This window comes from Antechinus flavipes, chromosome 3 (genome assembly GCF_016432865.1).
Source record: "Antechinus flavipes isolate AdamAnt ecotype Samford, QLD, Australia chromosome 3, AdamAnt_v2, whole genome shotgun sequence".
NCBI lineage: Eukaryota > Metazoa > Chordata > Mammalia > Dasyuromorphia > Dasyuridae > Antechinus > Antechinus flavipes.
In genome coordinates, this window is record NC_067400.1 from 600790291 (window position 1) to 600810493 (window position 20203).

At 49.1% G+C, this 20203-nt stretch overlaps 1 protein-coding gene across 1 annotated transcript in view; it reads left to right on the forward strand.

Moving 5' to 3' along the window:
- The window catches only part of CHD5 (chromodomain helicase DNA binding protein 5), a 142677-nt gene that overhangs the window by 59635 nt on the left and 62839 nt on the right, over nt 1-20203 (forward strand). The window contains 5 exon segments of the mRNA XM_051988709.1: nt 8735-8914; nt 11634-11752; nt 13365-13603; nt 16172-16296; nt 19670-19793. Of these exon segments, the coding sequence (XP_051844669.1) occupies nt 8735-8914; nt 11634-11752; nt 13365-13603; nt 16172-16296; nt 19670-19793 (787 nt within the window).

The window sequence follows — 20203 nt, forward strand, 5'->3', positions numbered from 1 at the left end:
CTTTCCTCTTTTAACCATTTCCTCCCTATCCAGTATGTAGCTTGCTTTGTACATCTGTTAACATGTTGTCTCCCATATTCGATTGCGGGCTTTTTGCTGACAAGACTTGTCTCTTGTTTCTTTTTGTGTCCCCATTGCTTAACACATAGTAGGCGCTTAATTAATATTTACTGATTAATTGATTCCTCCTTTAGTCAAATCAACAAGCCATGGTTCCAATACTAGGAACCATGCTAGGCAATGGGGCTATAAATACAAACAGAAAGAACACCACGAATGGTATCTTGTATGTAATAATCACCTAATAAATGCTCTCTGTATTGGACTGGGGATGAGAGCTATGCTCAAGTATTTTAGAGGCTGATTGATTTCAGAGAGTGATTTCACCAAAAGGTGAAAAGCACAGACAAATTTTAGGTCAACGTAATGATAACTAATATTCTGATGCTACCTCAAGGCTTTTATCGTTGTGATGAGGCATTCTTGGTATTAATAGTGGTAGGGCATAGGAGAGGTTAAGCGGGTCATAAGGTCTTAATTTAAGTCCCATCTCTGACACATATTGACTGTGTGACTCTGAAAAAGCCACTTCATTTCTTAGAGCGCTAAGAGATTCTCTGACATTATAAATTGGAGAAGTGGGGCCCAGTTTTGTATGGATTCAAAGTTCTCTGTGCCAATGAAATCAGTAAAAAACATTATACCCATTTTACAGATAAAGAAATGTTCAGAGACATTTAGTTTTTTGGCCAAGATCATACAGATAAGTAAGCATTAAAGGTAGGATTTGAATTCGGGTCCTCCTGACTTGAAGTCCAGCACTCTTTCTACCAAGGAACCATGCGAGGCAGTGGGGAAATAAATGCAAACAGAAAGACAACATGTAAAAGGGAAATTGATGGGGCAAAGGGATAAAAATGCCCATTCCGGGAGTATTGTAGAGAAAATTCAGGGGATAGAGTGAGCTTCCAAGGTAAAGATGTTTCTGGAGGCTTTGCAGAGAAAGATGGAAGAGTCGGGAGTGCAATCTGGAGAGGAGTAAAGAAACCCAATCCAATGATTAAAAATTTATTAAGTACCTACTATGTGCACTAAGTGCTAAATTCTGGGGATACTCTTAATAAAAAAGAAATGATAGCTGCCCCCCAGGAGCTTACAGTCAATGGATTGTGAGGGAGCGGGGAGCCGACACACAAAAGGAAGCGGGAAAGGAGAGTGTTCCGTGGAGTTGAGACCAAGTGGATGAGCACGTATGGAGTGGGTCTGGAGGAAGCAGCCAATTGCAGGGACAGGGTCTGGGCCAAAGGGGCTTCCTATGGGTGTCATCCAGGTGTGAGGGAATCTCTTGCATGAAGAAGTCTGAAGCACCAGGGAGTGAGGAATGAGGGAAGGATGTCCTGTGGAAAGGTTTTCTCCCTTCTCACTGACCTCAGAGAACCTGGAAGTTAATTGTAGCTGGTATTAAGATGTATTAATTGAAAGAAGTCCAGACCATATGCTCTAGGAAAACCCGAGGGAGGATCTCTTAGATCCGGCTGAGCCGGGTCTGGGCTTCCATCTTACTGGACATATAAATGAGAGGCCAAAGGAGGAAGTGGGGTCCTCTCAGCTGGAGAAAAGGGGAAGGGGGATCGTTGGGAGTCATCCAGAGCAGGGTTCTTAACTGGGCTTGGGAACTTGGTTTAAAAAATGTTTGATCTCTTTACTTAAATATATGTGACTTCCTTTGGTAGTCTGATGTATTTTATTTAATGACTTAGAGAAAAGCAGCATGGTGCTGGGGAAGAGCCCTGGGATTGAGGCAGCACCTGTGAGCCGAAAGCCCAGCTATGTGGTTTTAACCTTCGTGGGGCCTCAGTTTCCTAATCTGTAAAGTGAGGGGGTAGGAATAGATGGCCTCTCTGGTTCCTTTTAGCTCTAAATCTAGGGTCCCACTGCGACCCTAGGATCATTCTCAGTTCCCAGGAGACTGCAGCTCCATTTCTGGTCCTCACCCCATCTCCTCGGGGACACAGGATTTGCTGGAACAGCTGGCTTGTGTCAGTGGGGCCTTTTGGGAGGAGAGGCCAGATCAGCCTCCCAGAGTGCCAGGCAGGCTGAGTCAGCAGTCCAGGAAGCACCCTGGTTACCGGAAGGGGGAGAATGAGGGGGAGCCCAGTGACCAGCCTTGACCAGCCACGTGCTGCTGGTTCTGGCTTTAGTGGGGAGAAAAGGTTTTCATCAGTCTGTCCAGGCAAGGTTCCCACTGAGGAGTGCACAGCATAGGGTCCAGACAGCATGGGGAGTGGGGGTGGGACAGGAGACACCCCTAGAGAGCCCAAGGAGTCACCATGGGTGGGAGGGAGTAGTGAGGAAGCATGGGGGTGTGTGTGAGAGAGACAGAGACAGAGAGGAGGGGAGGGGGAGACAGACAGACAGAAACAGACTGAGATAGAGACACACACAAAAAGAGACAGAGAAAAAAATTCTCAGAGAGAGAAAGAAACTGAGACACATACAGAGAGACAGAAATAGACTTACACAGACAGACAGAAAGACAGACAGACAGAAAGACTCTCAGAGAGAGAAACAGAGAGATAGAAACAGACTGGGATAGACACACACAGAGACAGAGAGACAGACAGACAAAGAAAAACAGAAACAAAAACTGAGTCACACACACACAGACAGAAACAGAAAGAGACAGAAGAGACAAAGACAGGAGAGAAGGAAACAGAGACAAATACATGAGAACCAGACACAGAGACAGAGAGACAGACAGAGGCAGGCAGTTAGAGACAAAGGAACAGAAGAGAAAGAACCCAGAGGGACACACACAGAGACAAAGGAGATAGAAAGACAGAGACAGACAGAGAGACAGAAACACATTCAAAGAGAGAGAGACATACACACACACAGAAAGACAGACAGAAACAGAGAGAGACAGAGGAACAGAGGAGAAAGACACAGAGAAACAGAAGAGAGGGAGACAGAGACAGAGAGGAGGGGAGAGGGAGACAGACAGACAGAAACAGAGAGAGACAGAGGAACAGAGGAGAAAGATACAGAGAAACAGAAGAGAGGGAGACAGAGAGGAGGGGAGGGGGAGACAGACAGACAGAAACATAGAGAGACAGAGGAACAGAGGAGAAAGATACAGAGAAACAGAAGAGAGGGAGACAGAGACAGAGAGGAGGGGAGGGTGAGACAGACAGACGAAAACAGAGAGAGACAGAGGAACAGAGGAGAAAGATACAGAGAAACAGAAGAGAGGGAGACAGAGACAGAGAGACCAGAAACAGTCTGAGACAGGGAGAGACAGAGACAAAAGAGAGAGACACAGACAGACACACACACAGGGACAGAGAGACACAGAGGATGTGCTCATGTACTATGTGCCTCTCTAAGGTATGAAGGCTCATACTAGGTGGTTTCTGCTGTTCTCCCACCTCATGGACCATCTTAATAGCTTCTAATCTTTTGTCTCTTCTTTCTTTCTCTCCATTTCTCTCTCCCATTTCTCCTTGTTTCTTCTTCTTTCCCTGCCTCCCCGTTTTTCTCTTTGCTCTGTGTCAACCTTTAAAAAAAATCCCCATTAAAATCACATTAGCACTGAGTTAGGTGGCTTGCAACCAGGGTCACACAGCTTAGAAACCAGAGGACTTTCTGACTCCAGCTGGGAATGATTGAACAAGAACATGTCACACTGCCCCCCACGTCAAGCCACCTGATGGATTGTTATTGCTCAGTCGTTCCCGTTGGTTGTGTCCAACTCTCCATGATCCTGTTTGGGATTTTCTTGGCAGAAATACTGGAGGGTTGATCGTTTCTGTCTCCAGCCCATTTTACAGATGAGGAACGTGAGGGTGAGGTGACTTGCCCAGGGTCACGCAGTTAATATGTGTCTGAAACTGAATTTGAATTCAGGTTTCCTGACTGTGCCCAGCCCTCTAGTCACTGATTACAAAGATTAAATATTTATTAATATTCCCTTAATCCCTGTTTGTAGGATCGCCCCCTCCCTATTTCTGCCTTTTGTCTGACATTGCTCCACTCTGGCGAAGGCCTGAACTGTCCCAGTAGACACTGGGCTTCCCGCCACAGATCATCCCCTGCTCCCCTCACCTGTCACATCGATCTCCTTCGAGGGAAGGTCCTGCTCGCTCCAGCGGCTCTCCGTCCCCTGGCAGTCAGAGTTCGTCATAACCCGCCCGGTCCCCAGCTTACCTCGAGCTCTCTGTGCATTCTGAGATCCAGACCCTGCCCTCCCTCTCGTCCCCGGGACAGGACATTCACCTCCTGAGCCAGAGCGTGGCCCCTCAGGCCCGGGGCGCTTCTCTTCCACCTCTCTGCTTCCCGGCATCTCTGGCTCCATCTGAGGCCCAACAAGGCCCCGATTCCCACAGGAAGCCTTCCTCATCCCCTTAATTCTGGGGCTCTCCCTTGGAGATCATTCCCCATTTATCCTGCTGATGTCTTGCTTTTTGTACGTAGTTGTCGTATGCTGCCCCTGCCACTGATGATCCCCTTGGGATCCCACACTATTTTGTTGGTATCCTCTGTGCTTAGCGCAGTGCCGCGCACTTATTAGGCGCTTAATAGATGTTTATTGGCTGACAGCATTCTTAGCCCTTCTCTCCCTTGACCCACTTAAGAAACATTTATCTGAATCTGTTTTTTTTTCGGGGAGACAGACAGACAGAAACAGAGAGAGACAGAGGAACAGAGGAGAAAGATACAGAGAAACAGAAGAGAGGGAGACAGAGAGGAGGGGAGGGGGAGACAGACAGACAGAAACATAGAGAGACAGAGGAACAGAGGAGAAAGATACAGAGAAACAGAAGAGAGGGAGACAGAGAGAGAGGAGGGGAGAGGGAGACAGACAGACAGAAACAGAGAGAGACAGAGGAACAGAGGAGAAAGATACAGAGAAACAGAAGAGAGGGAGACAGAGACAGAGAGACCAGAAACAGTCTGAGACAGAGACAAAAGAGAGAGACACAGACAGACACACACACAGGGACAGAGAGACACAGAGGATGTGCTCATGTACTATGTGCCTCTCTAAGGTATAAAGGCTGATACTAGGTGGTTTCTGCTGTTCTCCCACCTCATGGACCATCTTAATAGCTTCTAACCTTTTGTCTCTTCTTTCTTTCTCTCCATTTCTCTCTCCCATTTCTCCTTGTTTCTTCTTCTTTCCCTGCCTCCCTATTTTCCACTTTGTTCTGTGTCAACCTTTAAAAAAATCCCCATTAAAATCACATTAGAACTGAGTTAGGTGGCTTGCAACCAGGGTCACACAGCTTAGAAACCAGAGGACTTTCTGACTCCAGCTGGGAATGATTGAACAAGAACATGTCACACTGCCCCCCACGTCATTGCCACCTGATGGATTGTTATTGCTCAGTCGTTCCCGTTGGTTGTGTCCAACTCTCTGTGATCCTGTTTGGGATTTTCTTGGCAGAGATACTGGAGGGTTGGTCGTTTCTGTCTCCAGCCCATTTTACAGATGAGGAACGTGAGGGTGAGGTGACTTGCCCAGGGTCACGCAGTTAATATGTGTCTGAAACTGAATTTGAATTCAGGTTTCCTGACTGTGCCAGCCCTCTAGTCACTGATTACAAAGATTAAATATTTATTAATATCCCCTTAATCCCTGTTTGTAGGATCGCCCCCTCCCTATTTCTGCCTTTTGTCTGACATTGCTCCACTCTGGCGAAGGCCTGAACTGTCCCAGTAGACACTGGGCTTCCCGCCACAGATCATCCCCTGCTCCCCTCACCTGTCACATCGATCTCCTTCGAGGGAAGGTCCTGCTCGCTCCAGCGGCTCTCCGTCCCCTGGCAGTCAGAGTTCGTCATAACCCGCCCCGTCCCCAGCTTACCTCAAGCTCTCTGTGCATTCTGAGATCCAGACCCTGCCCTCCCTCTCGTCCCCGGGACAGGACATTCACCTCCTGAGCCAGAGCGTGGCCCCTCAGGCCCGGGGCGCTTCTCTTCCACCTCTCTGCTTCCTGGCATCTCTGGCTCCATCTGAGGCCCAACAAGGCCCCGATTCCCACAGGAAGCCTTCCTCATCCCCTTAATTCTGGGGCTCTCCCTTCGAGATCATTCCCCATTTATCCTGCTGATGTCTTGCTTTTTGTACGTAGTTGTCGTATGCCGCCCCTGCCACTGATGATCCCCTTGGGATCCCACACTATTTTGTTGGTATCCTCTGTGCTTAGCGCGGTGACGCGCACTTATTAGGCGCTTAATAGATGTTTATTGGCTGACAGCATTCTTAGCCCTTCTCTCCCTTGACCCACTTAAGAAACATTTATCTGAATCTGTTTTTTTTTCCTTTATCTCTGTTTTTCCATCTTCAACATTTTCTTTGTCCTGCTCTCTTAGCTGTCTCTATAGTAAGCTGAATTATCACCCCCTTCTCTTCTTCCCTGTCTGTCCTTTCCTTTTCTCTTTTTTTCTCTCTTCCCCTCTCCTCTCTTCTTTTCTTTTCTTCTCTCTCTCCTCCCCTCTCCCCTCTCCCTCCTCCTCCCCTCTCCTCTCCCCTTTCTCTCCTCTCTTCTTCCCTCCTCTCTCCATGTTTTGCTCCCCTCCTTTCTTCCTTTCCCTCTTCTCCCCCTCCTTTTCCTTTCTCTTCTCCCCTCCTGCCTCTCCCCTCTCTCTCTCCCTCCCTTCTCCTCTTCCTTCTCCTTTTCTCTTCCTCTTCCCTCCCCCTCCTCCTTCCCTTCCTTCCCTCCCCCTCCTCCTCCTTCCCTTCCTTCCTCCCCCTCCTCCTCCCCTCTCCTCCTTCCCTCCCTTCCTCCTCCCCTTCCTCCTCCTCCCCTTCCCCCCTCCTCCTCCCCTTCCTCCCCCTCCTCCCCTTCCTCCCTTCCTTCTCCCCCTCCTCCTCCCTTTCTTCTCCCCTTCCTCCCTTCCTTTCTTCTCCCCTTCCTCTTCTTCCTTCCTTCTCCCCTTCCTCTTCTTCTTCCTCCTCCTCCCCTTCCTCCCTCCCTTCCTTCTCCCCTTCCTCCTCTCCCTCCTCTCCTCCTTCCTTCTCTCTTCTCCCCCCTTATTCTCCCCTTCTCTTCCTCCTCTCCTCCTTCTCCCCTTCTCTTCCTCCTCTCCTCCCTCTCTTCCTCTTCTTCTTCCTCCTCCTCCCTTTCCCCTTCTTCCTCTTCCTCTCCCCTTCCACCTTTCCTTCTTCCTTTTCCTCCTCTCCCTCCTCTCCTCTCCCTCTCCTCCTTCCTTTTCTTCCTTTCCCTCTCCCTCCTCCTCTTCTCCCTCTCCCTCTTTGTTTCCCTCTCTTCTTCTCTTTGACTCCCTCTTCCCCCCATCCTTCCCTCCTCCTTTTCCTTCTCCTTCTCTTTCTCTCTGGCTCCCTCTCCCTCCTCCTCTTTTTCTCCCTCTTCTTCTCCTTCTCCCTCTTTGTTTCCCTCTCTTCTTCTCTTTGACTCCCTCTTCCCCCCATCCTTCCCTCCTCCTTTTCCTTCTCCTTCTCTTTCTCTCTGGCTCCCTTCTCCCATTCACCTTATATAACTAATTACTACATTAACATTATTTAATCCAAGAGTCACTAGCTTTCCTATCAAACCTAATTGGGTTGGAGGTGGGGAATAGGATCTTTCTCATCTTTTCCAGTCCTCTGTGAGGGGACAGTGTGGTTTGTCCCTTCCCTCCCCAGTGGCGATGCTGTGTTTTTAAGCACCCTTATCTATGTCGAAATGCGTCATTCTCCTCCTGTACAGACAGGAGACCACATCCAGAAAGCCAAGCTTGAGAGCCACCTAAATTGCCTTGCCTCCTAAGGAGGGAGTGGCAGTCGCAGCGGGCAGGAGCAGGAATGGGGGGGCTCCTGCCGTGGGGATGGGGGTGAAGGGTGATGAACATTAGGTCCTTAGTTACCAGGTCCTTAGTTACTATCCAGGAGAATGCTTGGGACATGAGAATTTCAGGAGACCTCCAGGTTGTGGAAGTTGTAAGGGTGTGCCCCAGTGTCCAGTGGGGCGTGTGTGTGTGTGTGTGTGTGTGTGTGTGTGTGTGTGTGTGTGTGTATTCCCACTGCCTTTTGTGGCCGGGGGGAGTCTGAGAACACTAGTTAAAATTCAGAAGTCTATAAAAACTTAATGGCAGCGGGAGCTGAGGAGAGCGCAGCCAGAGGGAGTAGAAGGTGCTCTGAGTTCTCAGCAGTTTGCCTCCCTATCGGGAAGTCCCTTTCAAAGACAAGCTCTCTGGGCTGCCTGAATTGCCTTTTCATGTTGGCCAGATCGTTCGCCAAAATAGAAGGCTTGCGCCTGGCCGGTCTGGCTTAGGCCTTCCTTGTGTCGGAGTGGTCTGGGCTTCCTGTGGTTCTCCTGGGCCGGGCCTGGTTGGCTGGGGAGAAGCCGGTCTGGGTCACAGAAGGGACTGGCCTTTGTCTATCTGTGTGTCCGGGGAAAGCCCATAGGGACAGTAATGGGGCCTCAGCGCTATGGTGGGTTTTGGGGGGTATCACTCTCCTTGGTGGGGTGGGAAGGGTCTGAAAGACTTCAGTGAATTCTGCTTCAGATGAGCGACCCCTCAAACTCCTCTCAGCCTCAGTTTCTTGTAAAATCCTGGCGCAGTGATACAGGTTTTATCCTTTTTGTACCGGATAGGCATCTCTTTATCACTCACCTCCCAGGTCTGTTGTGAGACTTAAGTGAGATAACGGATGCAGAGTGCTTTGTAGATCTTAAAGCTTTTTATAAACGTGAGCTGTTATTGTTACTGTTATTATGATCCTCTTCCAGGGGAGCAACGATGAGCTGTCTGATAACGATGAGGAGATGGAAGAGAAATCTGACAGTGAGGGGAGTGATTATTCTCCTAATAAAAAGAAGAAGAAAAAACTCAAAGAGAAGAAAGAGAAAAAGTCCAAGCGGAAAAAGAAGGATGAAGAAGATGATGATAATGAAGATGGAGGTTTAAAGGTAACTAAAATTAGGACTGGGAAGGGTGTTGGTCTTGGGACTAGAAGGAACCAATTTCTGACACACATTAGCTGTTGTGACTATGGGAAAAATCTTTTCCTTTTTTTGGCCTCAGTTTTCTCACCTGTAAAATGGTGATAATAATACCTGTGGTATGTGATGGAGGAGGAGGAAATGGGGGATGTTCTAAGGATTAAGTGGAATAATATGGTAATATTTATATATGACATAATTTAGATACAATTTACATATAAATTATATACAATATAATTTAGATACAATATTTACACAATATTTTTAATAATATTATATACAATATAATGTAGATACAATTTGTATTGATATACAATATAATGTAGATACAATTTAGATGGATACAATATTTATACAATATATTTAATAATATTATATCCAATATAATTTAGATTCAATTTATATTTATATACAATCTAAGTTATTTATGTATACATTTATGTATAAATTATATACAATATAATTTAAATACAATTTATACAACATTTAATAATATTAATACAATATTTATATATTTCATATTAAATTATATGATCAATATTATATATAAATAATATAATATTCAATAATACTATATCCATAGTACTTTGTTGTTTTATCTCTTTATGACTGCATTTGGGGTTTTCTTGGTAGAGCTACTGAAGTGATTTACCATTTCCTTTGCCAGCTCATTTTACAGATGAGAAAACGGAGGCTGTTAACCCTGTTTGGGTTAAATGACTTGCTCAGAGCCACACATTGTGAAAGTGTCTGAGGCTGAGTTTGAACTCAGGAAGATGAGTCATTCTGACTCCAGGCCCGATGCTCTATCTCCTGTTCCCTATAAAGGGGACCTTTGCAAACGTTCAAAGGGTTCTATGTCAGCTATTATGAGCAGTCCATCAGCAAGCACTTACTCTGTGCTGGACCCTTTGCTAAGTACTGGGGATTCAAAGACAAAACCTTGCTTCAGGGAGACTGCATTCTACTGAATGTATTTTATAATTTTACTGGATAGATTGGAGCTCTCTACATATGAGCAAGTTTAATGTTTAAGACTTAGCATGGAAGTTGGCACATAGTAGGCACTTAATAAATGTTTGCCCCCTCCCCTTTCTGAGGTTGAGAACTTTGAGGTTCCTTTTTTTTTTTTTCCTTTCTGAACGTAGCAGCTGTTCATTCCCAGCTAGTTGTTCTCAGAGGCATAATCTGGGCCAGGTATTTGAGGAGGGGTCCATGTTAGGAAAAGTGTACCCTAGAGGAATTACTGTGGGCAGAGGGGGGAGGCTTAATCCCAAAGAAGCATTTGAAATAATGGTAATAATAATAATAAATAACGATAAAATAAAGGGCTGCTGCACTGGCCCTTTGGGGCAGCTCCTTAGGGGGATGGTAAAGACCTTGTTCTTGGAACGGCTCACAAGAGCTGAGAATTTTGTCAGCATAAGGAATTCCCGCTATGGGAGCTCCCCTCCCCAGAATGTTGGGCCTGAAGTCAGGAAGCACCATCTCCGGAGTGCAAATCTGGCCTCAGACACTTACCGTGTGACCCTGTTAACTCTGCCTGCCTCAGTTTCTTTATCTGTAAAATAACCTAGAGAGGGAAATAACCAACCCGTATCTGCCAAGAAAATCCCAAATGGGGTCACGAAGAGGCGAACGTGATTGAAGTGTCTCAATCACATTTGTATTGGGCACCTGGGTGGTGCGATGGGTGGATAGAGTACCGGGCCTGGTGTCTGACTTCAAATCTGACTTCAGACACTTCCTAGCTGGGTGACCCCGGGAAATCACCCTATTTGCCTCAGTTTCCTAACTATGTGTCCACGGGGAAAGTTACTTCATCTCTATTTCCTCATCTGTATAATGGGGATATTAATGCTTTTCTTACTAACATAAGCCAGCATGACAATTATTTACTATAGAATTACCACTGGGAAACTTTGAATAGTTTTGAAAGATGACTATGAAAGATGAAAGATGAATAACACAATTATTAATCAATAAACAACACAATGGTAATTATATTAATATGAACTGATGTCTCACTCCTCAACAGAAGACACTTTCCTCATGCAAGAGTTCATAAGATTATAAGATATGGTTTTTCCCCTATTATATAGTCTTTTTGCTCAATCGACTAACTGGGGCTAAATGTGTTTAATATATATTATATTATAAGCATAAATATAAGAAATATAAGTTAATGTTTATTATGTTAACATGAATATAAATAATATTATTATCTATCATATTAGAATTATAATAATGAGCAAGTACTTACTGAGTGTACTTCAGGGGCAATGCTCTTTCCACTCTCATTCCCTCTCTCCATAGCCTCCTCCATTTGTCCCCTCCTCCCACACACAGTGGAATCCTGGGGGTTGAGCTCAGGGCCAAGCACTTTGGGAAGGCTAACTGCCATGGACTCTTCTGGGCTGCCATATTGACTTAGGCAGCTTTGTCTCCCTGGGCTTGGGGATTGGAGTTCCTTTCTCAGTGACACAATCTCCGCAGGGTCTCGTTGCTGAGCATCCTAGGGAGAATCAGAGCTATTTTTTTAGAGTTTGAGAGAGTTCTTTTTTTTTTTTTTGAAATAAATTACACCCATAATCCTTCCTCCTCCCCACGCCCCTCAAAAACGAACCTTAAAGGGAAAATGGCCGCTTGTGTCCCCTTTTCCACCTCCTCTCTCTGGCTGCTGTAGGAGCCCAAGTCCTCAGGGCAGCTCATGGAGGAGTGGGGCCTGGACGACGTGGATTACCTGTTCTCGGAAGAGGATTACCACACGCTGACCAACTACAAGGCCTTCAGCCAGTTTCTCAGGTACACGGCCCGCCCGGTGGGGTAGAGATGGGCACCTGGGACCAGCTCCCACTCGTGGGCGGAGATGGAGAGAGGGGGGTCCGGGCTTGGGGAGCGAGCCCGCGGAGGGCCGTGTTCCGAATCAGTAAGTACTACGATCACAAACAGCTGTGCCGGGCAACTGGGCTGACTGGGGAGGGGAAGGGCACAAAGACAAGACAAGAGCAGTTCCTCCTTTTGAGAAACCAGTCAGCAGGCGCTGCTTAAGCAGCTTAAGCAGACCCCTGTGTCTGGTACCATGCCGGGCACTGGGGGTTTGAGTGCAAAGAATGAACTCGTCCCTCCTCTTAAGGAAGCTACATCTAATCAAGGGAAAAACAAGCACCTGTAGGAATAGACATGGCCTAAATGGAGAGAGTTGGTGCCTTGAGAGAGCGCCGGGCCTGGGTCAGGAGGGCCTGAATTTGAGTGGGACCCGGACGCTCACTAGCGGGTGACCCTGGGGCTGCCTTGCCAAAAAGAAGGAGTTATAGAAGGAGTGCCGGGTTCGGAGGTGGGGCGGTGAAGTTAAATCCCCTATCTCGGACTTAATGTCCCTGTGACTTAACCTTCCCCAGTCTCCGTTCATGGCATGTTGGAAAGCCAGGAGACCTGGAGGATAGGATTGGGTTTATAGCGCTACTCTACTACTGGGACTCAGTTTCCTCATCTGTAAAAATGGGGTTGGGCCACGTGCCTCCAAGGGGCCTCCTAGTTCTGAATCTGGGATCCACCATCCGAGGAGAGGCAGGGTGGAGTAGCAGGTAGAGTAGCAGGCGAGGGAATAGTCGGGGGCTTTCTGGCCGTGTGACTCCGGAGAAGTCACTTCTCATCATGCTCTGCCAAATGGAGGAGGGGGGCCGGATCGCCTCGTGGGCCAGCAACGACCCTTTGATGTGGGCAGAGTCTAACCCTGAATGAAGGGGGTGTTTGTTGACTTCAGTGCCCGTGGGCTGAGGGGGCCCCACCTCCTTTTGGGTCCATTCTCTTGCCCAGGGCTGGAGTCCATCTGGTCCATTAGCCTACTCCTGGTCTCTGAAGTCAGGTCTCTGGCCGAGGCTTCAGAGTTCCCGCAGACCCAGGATTTCTTGGGGGTTGTACTGGGGTAGCCTAATAATCAAGCGGGCATTTGTGTGGTGCCTTAAGATCTGCAAAGTATTTCACAGTGATCTCACTTGATCCTCACAATAACCCTGGGAGTTAGGATTAACTTATTATTATTATCCCCATTGTACAGCTGAGTAAACTGAGGAAGGCAGAGGGCTCAAGATCACATGGCTAGTAAATATCTAAGGCCGGATCTGGATTTGGGCCTTCTTCACCCCGGGCCGGAGCTCTATGCACCATTCAGTCATCCCAGCAAATACTTTGGCTTGGTTCAATGGGAGACAGCCTGGGAGAATCAGGATCTGGGGATTTTGTCCTTCCCTCTCATCTCCGTTCTGCCCAGGCCGTTTCCTTCTCCATGCCTCAGTGTCTCAGTCTGTAGAATGGGACTAGCAACTTCTTTTGCACCCAGTAGAGCGGAGGGTGCTGGTGGTTTGATGGATCTGCAGTGGGGGTGACTCTCTTTGGGCCCTTCTCCCCTGCTCAGGCCACTCATTGCCAAGAAGAACCCCAAGATCCCCATGTCGAAGATGATGACGGTGCTGGGGGCCAAGTGGCGAGAGTTTAGCGCCAACAATCCCTTCAAGGGGAGCTCGGCGGCAGCGGCGGCGGCGGCAGTGGCCGCTGCCGTGGAGACCGTCACCATCGCGCCACCGCTGACCGTCAGCCCGCCTCAGCCCATCCAGCCCATGCCCATCCGGAAGGCCAAGACCAAGGAGGGTAAAGGTAAGCGGCCCATCGCAGCTGGAGGCGAAGTCCGACTCCCATCAACTGATCCGTGAGCATCTATTAAGCACCTGCTGTATGCTAGGCATTACGCTAAGCACCAGGAACACAAAAGCAAAACAGTGATTCCTGTCCCCAGAGCCAGTCAGCAAGCATTTACTAGGCATCAACTGTATGTAAGGTACTATGCTAAGCACTAGGAACACAAAGCGAAGCAAAAAAGTGGTGTCCATCCCAAAGAGCCTTGTTCAGTAAGCATTTACTAAGCACCAACTGTATGTTAGGTACTATGCTAAGCACCAGGAACACAAAGAAAAGCAAAAAAAGTTGTTCCTGTCCCCAAAGCCAGTCAGCAAGCATTTAATAAGCACCAACTGTATGCTAGACACGATGCTAAGCACCAGGAACACACAAAAAATGTGGTTTATGCCCCCAAAAGCCAGTCAGGAAGCATTTATTAAGCACCTACTATATGCTAGACACTATGCTAAGCACTAGGAATATAAATAAAAGCAAGCCTCTTATCACAGACATACATAGAGGGATGTAGGCAATAGGGATGGTGTCTGGGGTGAGAGAATGGGGAAGCCACACTTTGGGATGGGGCTGTGGATGTAGCCGTCCCTCTGTCCTATTGTGTGAATAACAAGATCTTCTCTCTAACTGGCTCACCAAGGGACTCAGTTCTGCCTCTCCCAGTCAACAAGTATGTATTAAGCACCTGTTGTGTCCCATGTCATGTGGCCATATGGTGACAGCTGGCCTGGAAGCCGAGAAGGCGTGGATTCACCTACTGACCATGTGACTCTGGACACGGCACCCGGCCCCTCTCCTCCCTCAAGAGTTTCTCTAAGGTGCACAGAAAGTGCCAGGTTCCATGGTCAGGGGAGTGTTTCCTTACCAGGGATTCCCTGCAGGGTCAAATCACGGATCCACTCCTCATCCCTACTCCCTCTCATGAGAATTAGTCCATTATCAGTCAGTCAGTGCACGGAGCATTTCCTCCAATGGCTTGGGGGGACCTGGAGTTCCCAAAAACTATGCCAGCAGAATACCCTGCCCCCCCGGGGAGTGTTGGAAGGCTTTTCATAAGTTCCCAGATGAACTGGTGGCTTTTTTCTGGGGGCAACCCCAACGATGTTCAGAGTGGCTCATTCCCCACAAGGCTGGCTTCCAGGGGACAATTTCCCTCTACTCTAGAAATTTTCATCAACAACTGCTGAGGAATGGAGGGGTCTCGATCTGCTCTGCCAGAGAGAGTAGCCACAGGGAGAAAAATCAGAGCTCTGGCACTGAGATATTACAATGCAGAGGGAGATGGGACCAGAGTGAGGGCAGTGGGGCTTTGTTCAGAGCTGTCCATCTGGGTGATCTGTGCCAGTAAGGAGAGGGCTTCAGTTCCTTCTCAGCTGGGCCCAGAGCCCCTCACTGGGTGCCGTAGCCCCAGCCCAAAGTGTGCCTTTCCCATGCTCTCCCCCCAGCCATCATCCCTCTCCTGAAGCCTGGCGGTCTGCCTGCTGAGCAGAGGTCTCTGGGAATAGAAGATGGCCAGCAGGGTTGAGTGGAGCAGAGAAGAGACTTGAGAAAAGAGCCTGAAACGGGAGATGGAGAGTTTTCGAGAACTCTGGAGGGAAGGGGGGGTTCAGCTGAGGGATGGGCCCTGGAGGCTGGCAACTTGTAGAGAGCGAGAATGGTTGTAGAGAGATGTTTCCAGGTGAGAAGGGGCAGAGAAAGGTGGCAGGAGAGCTCACGCTTGACGCCAACATCGCTGCCACTGACGTTAATGGTGGCAGGAAGGAGGTGAGAAAGGTTCTGTGAGTTATTTGGACAGAAGGATCAGAATTCAGACAAAGTGCTTTGGGAAGGCTTCCAATCTGAGGTTTGGACGGACAGACAGATCTAGGGAGGCAGCTCCAGCAGGGAGCACTTATTTGGGTCCTTGCTACTGGCTTTGCTGATTTTCATTGATAGAAGAAACTTCCTCTGGGAAATCTGTGTTCCTAATATTAAAAAATGATCTTGCACCTTAAGTGGGAATAAAATGGCTCCAGTTGGCGTTTGCATCCCCTCTGATGGGAAATCCCAGAGAACTCAGTGGTTTTAGTCCAGTCTTTAACCCCTTCAACATCCAGAAAGAGAACTAAGTATTTATAAATGTTATATATTTATATAACTTTATATTTATTTGTACAACACTTCATATTTATATAACACTTGGAGCACTTTACAAATAATATTTCATTTTTATCTTTGCCCCACCCTGGGAGAGAGTTGCTGCTACTATTATTCCCATTTTACAGATGAGGATACTGAGGCACACTAAAGTTAAATGATCTGCCCAGGCTCATACAGCTAGTAAGTGTAGTTGAGGCATCCTATCTCTGCCTGAAGACTGGATGGGGGAGTTCAGTACCTCCCAAGGCAGCTTGCCTCCTTTCAATGCGACTGGTTCTTTTGTTGGGGTACAGAAAACTGAAAAAAGAGGTCAGCCCCTTCTTAGCTGCCAGCAGGGGGGTGCTGTGTCTGTTGGGTTGGGCAATTGGCGTGACCATGTTCTGTCTCGTTTAGGGCCTGGTGTGAGGAAGAAAATCAAAGGCTCCAAGGATGGAAAGAAAAAAGGCAAAGGGAAAAAAATGGCCGGCCTCAAGTTTCGGTTTGGAGGGATCGCTAACAAGAGGAAAAAGGGCTCCTCGGTAAGTCTTCGGCAGTCAGTGTGAGTGCAGGTGTGCAGGGGGCATGAAAATGTGTGTCCGGGTGTGAGCAGGGTGCACCCCTGGGGGTCACTCTGCCTTGTCTGCTTCAATTTGCTTATCTGGAACCTATTTCCTTCCAGAGCAGGTGGGATAATTAAATATTTTGAATGGGCTCAGCACATAGTAGGTACTTAATAAATTATCATTTCCTTCCTTCCTTCCTTCCTTCCTTCCTTCCTTCCTTCCTTCCTTCCTTCCTTCCTTCCTTCCTTCTATTGGAGATGGCATTTCAGCTGGGCCTTGAAGTCAGTGCTTCTAAGAAGTAGAGGAGGGGAGAAGGGAGTGGATTGGGGGGGGGGACCATCTGGTCCAGAGGAGGGAGCAGTAAGTTTGATATCTGGCTGGAATGTAGGAGGAATGTGGAACTTATCTACAAAGATAGATTGGAGTCAGATTATGGAGGGCTTGAAAAACCCAACACAGGAGTTTGTATTTTACCCAGGGGTAAGAGGGAGCCCCTGAAACTTCTTGAGCAGGGGAGAAGCTCGGTCAGTATTATGTCAAAACTCTCAATTTGGCAGCCGAGGGGAAATCTCCTTTGGAAAGGAGAGGGACTGAAGACAGAAACCAAGGGCCATAGCTTAAGGGAGAGGGCCAGTGTCATGGCCATGGAGGAGTGAATGAGCATTTATTAGTCACCTACTATATGCCAGGCAAGGCGCTAAGCCCTTTACAGACATCTCATTTGGTCCTCACCGTAGTCCTGGCAGGTAAGCCATCATCTTCATTGAAGATATGGAACAACCCGAGACAGGCAGAGCGCCCAGCGAGCAAATGTCTGAGGCGGGAGCCGATGGCTGTGGGAGCCGGGGCGCAGGGTTCTCTGGGAGCTGGGGCGCAGGGCTCTCTGGGAGCTGGGAGCCGATGGCCCTGGGAGCCGGGGCGCAGGGCTCTGGGAGCTGGGAGCCGATGGCTCTGGGAGCTGGGAGCCGATGGCCCTGGGAGCCGGGGCGCAGGGCTCTCTGGGAGCTGGGAGCCGATGGCTCTGGGAGCCGGGGCGCAGGGCTCTGGGAGCTGGAGCGCAGGGCTCTCTGGGAGCTGGGGCGCAGGGCTCTCTGGGAGCTGGGAGCCGATGGCTCTGGGAGCCGGGGCGCAGGGCTCTCTGGGAGCTGGGAGCCGATGGCTCTGGGAGCCGGGGCGCAGGGCTCTGGGAGCTGGGGCGCAGGGCTCTCTGGGAGCTGGGAGCCGATGGCCCTGGGAGCCGGGGCACAGGACTCTGGGAGCTGGGAGCCGATGGCTGTGGGAGCCGGGGCGCAGGGCTCTCTGGGAGCTGGGAGCCGATGGCTCTGGGAGCCGGGGCGCAGGGCGCAGGGCTCTGGGGAACCGAGGCGCAGGGCTCTGCCCACCGGGGCCCCGCCCGGCCGTCTCTGTGGGGTGCCGAGAAAGGGCTGGGACCGTGAGGAGGGAAAGCTGACGAGAGGGGCCGGTAACGGCCCCGGGATGGCGCGCCTGGGGGAGGGGAGCGGGCCGGAGAAGTTAGGAGGGGCCCAAAGGGAGGAGGAGAACGCGTTTAGCTTGGGCTCTACAGGGCGCAAAGCCGAGGCTGGGGGCCTGCTAAGTGCGGGAGCAGGTCTGGGGGCGGGATTCTGTTCTCTTCTCCAGGCTTCTTTCCTGCTCCTTGCTCCTCCAGGAAGGAGGCGGAGGACTGGCGGGGAGCCCTGTCCCCGAAACCGCCGCCCTCCCTTCCCGGTCAGGAGGCCGGAGCAGGCTACGGCCCGCTGCGCCCCAGCCCTCCGCTTTGTGTGGCGCGCGTCGGGAGCCCGCCCTCCCACGCCACCATGCGGAGGGGCTAATTAGCCAGCTCTGTAATTATCCGATTAGGCCTCGCTGGCTTCCCGGGCTGCTTTCCGCCAGGTTTCGAGGGAAGGTGGGGAGGAGCAAGCGGCGGCCAAGCGGAGCCGGGGCCGGGCTCTCCCCGCCGCCCCCACTGCGCCCCTCTGGGGTTGGCTTTGTCTTCCCTGCCCTCTCCCCAACCAACACGCGGACGGAGGCCGAGAGGAGATGGACGGTTTTAAACCCAGAGTTCTGCCCAGGAAATGGCAGTTTTGTTTCTTGGGGAGGAGGTGGGAGGGGGGGACGGGGAGGGGGGCTGAGCTTGGTCACTGAATTACCCAAAGCCCAGTTTTGCTTTTCAGTAACCATCACCACCTATCTCTCATCCGGGCAGCTAGGTGGCGCATTGGATAGAGCACCAGCCCTGAAGTCAGGAGGACCTGAGTTCAAAAATTTTGTCTCTTCTCTCCCTTTCTTCCTCCGTCTCTTCTTCCCTCCGTCTTTGCTCTTTCTTTCTTTCTTTCTTTCTTTCTTTCTTTCTTTCTTTCTTTCTTTCTTTCTTTCTTTCTTTCTTTCTTCTTTCTTTCTTTCTTTCTTTCTTTCTTTCTTTCTTTCTTTCTTTCTTTCTTTCTTTCTTTCTTTCCTTCCTTCCTTCCTTCCTTCCTTCCTTCCTTCCTTCCTTCCTTCCTTCCTTCCTTCCTTCCTTCCTTCCTTCCTTCCTTTCTTTCTTCTCTGTCTCTGTTTCTCTCTTTCTTTCTCCTTCCTCTCCTCCTTCCTTTGTTCATTTGTTTCTTTCTCCTTCCTTCCTTCATTTCCTTGTTTGTTTGTTTCTCCCTCCCTCCTTCCCTCCTTCCCTTCTACCTACCTTTTTTTTCTTTCTCTTTTATCTGCTTGCATTTTTTGGCATTCATTTTTAAAAAGCTGCATTACCCTTAGTTGTGCCCAAGTCTTTCTTAAGCACATAGCGAATGTTCACAATTTTCCCCATGACATATGCAAACCCACCCTTCCCTGGGATTTATGTATCTTTGGGGACCCCAGGTATTGTCCCCTGCCAAGACAGAATGCAAATTCTTTGAGGATGGGGATTGCTTCATTTTTATTTTGGTATTCTCAGGGCCTGCCACGTGGTAGTTGTATAATAAATGCACATTGATTGAATGATGAGTAGTGATGGAATTAAGCAGTCTCCTGTCCTCCTTGGCAATAACTACTGATCTCAGAGATGGTCTTGCCTCTCTGGTCCATACTTGGACGTTTCTTCTGCCTACAACAGTAGATAGATGTCAAGTCTGAAGTCAGGATGGTCCTGAGATCGAATCCAGTCTCAGATATTTCCTAGCTTTGTGATCCTGGGCAATCCACTTAACTCTGTGTGCCTCAGTTTCCTCAACTGGAAAATAGGGATCATAACAGTACCTATGTCCCAGGGTTGTTGTGAAAACCAAATGAAATTGCATTTATGAAGCACTTAGCACAATGCCTGGCATATAGCAGGCAATTAGTAAGTGCTGGTTCCTTCTCATCCTTTCCCCTGCAGAGTGAGGAAGAGGACCGGGAGGAGTCAGACTTTGACAGCGCCAGTATTAACAGCTCTTCCATGCGCTCGGAGTGCTCTTCAGCCTTGGGCAAGAAGGGGAAGAGGAGAAGGAAGAAGAAGAGAAGTAGGAATTCTGGGAATGGTTGACACAAAGGGGGCTCTTCTGATGGTTGTGGGGGAGGAAAAGAGAGTGCTATGGGCAAGCTCCAGCATAGCCTCAATTTCCCCATCTGTAAAATGAAGTGGATGGACCAGAATAGAGTGGGTTGGCTTGTACCACTCTAAGGACTCTTAAGGTCTGCTCTACCAGGTTGCTACATGAGCCTCAGTTTCCCTATCTGGAAAATGAAGAGGCTAGATGATCTATAAGCCTTTTCTTCTCCTACTGGCCGTTTCCAGCTATTAAGCAAGGAAGCCCATTCTCATGCCTCCTCCTTCTATGGACATCCCTTAGCTCCAATCTAGGGCTTCCTAGTCAAAGAATAAAAAACATTGTGAGCATCTGAAAAGAGTTCAGAGGTCAAGGAGTCCCCA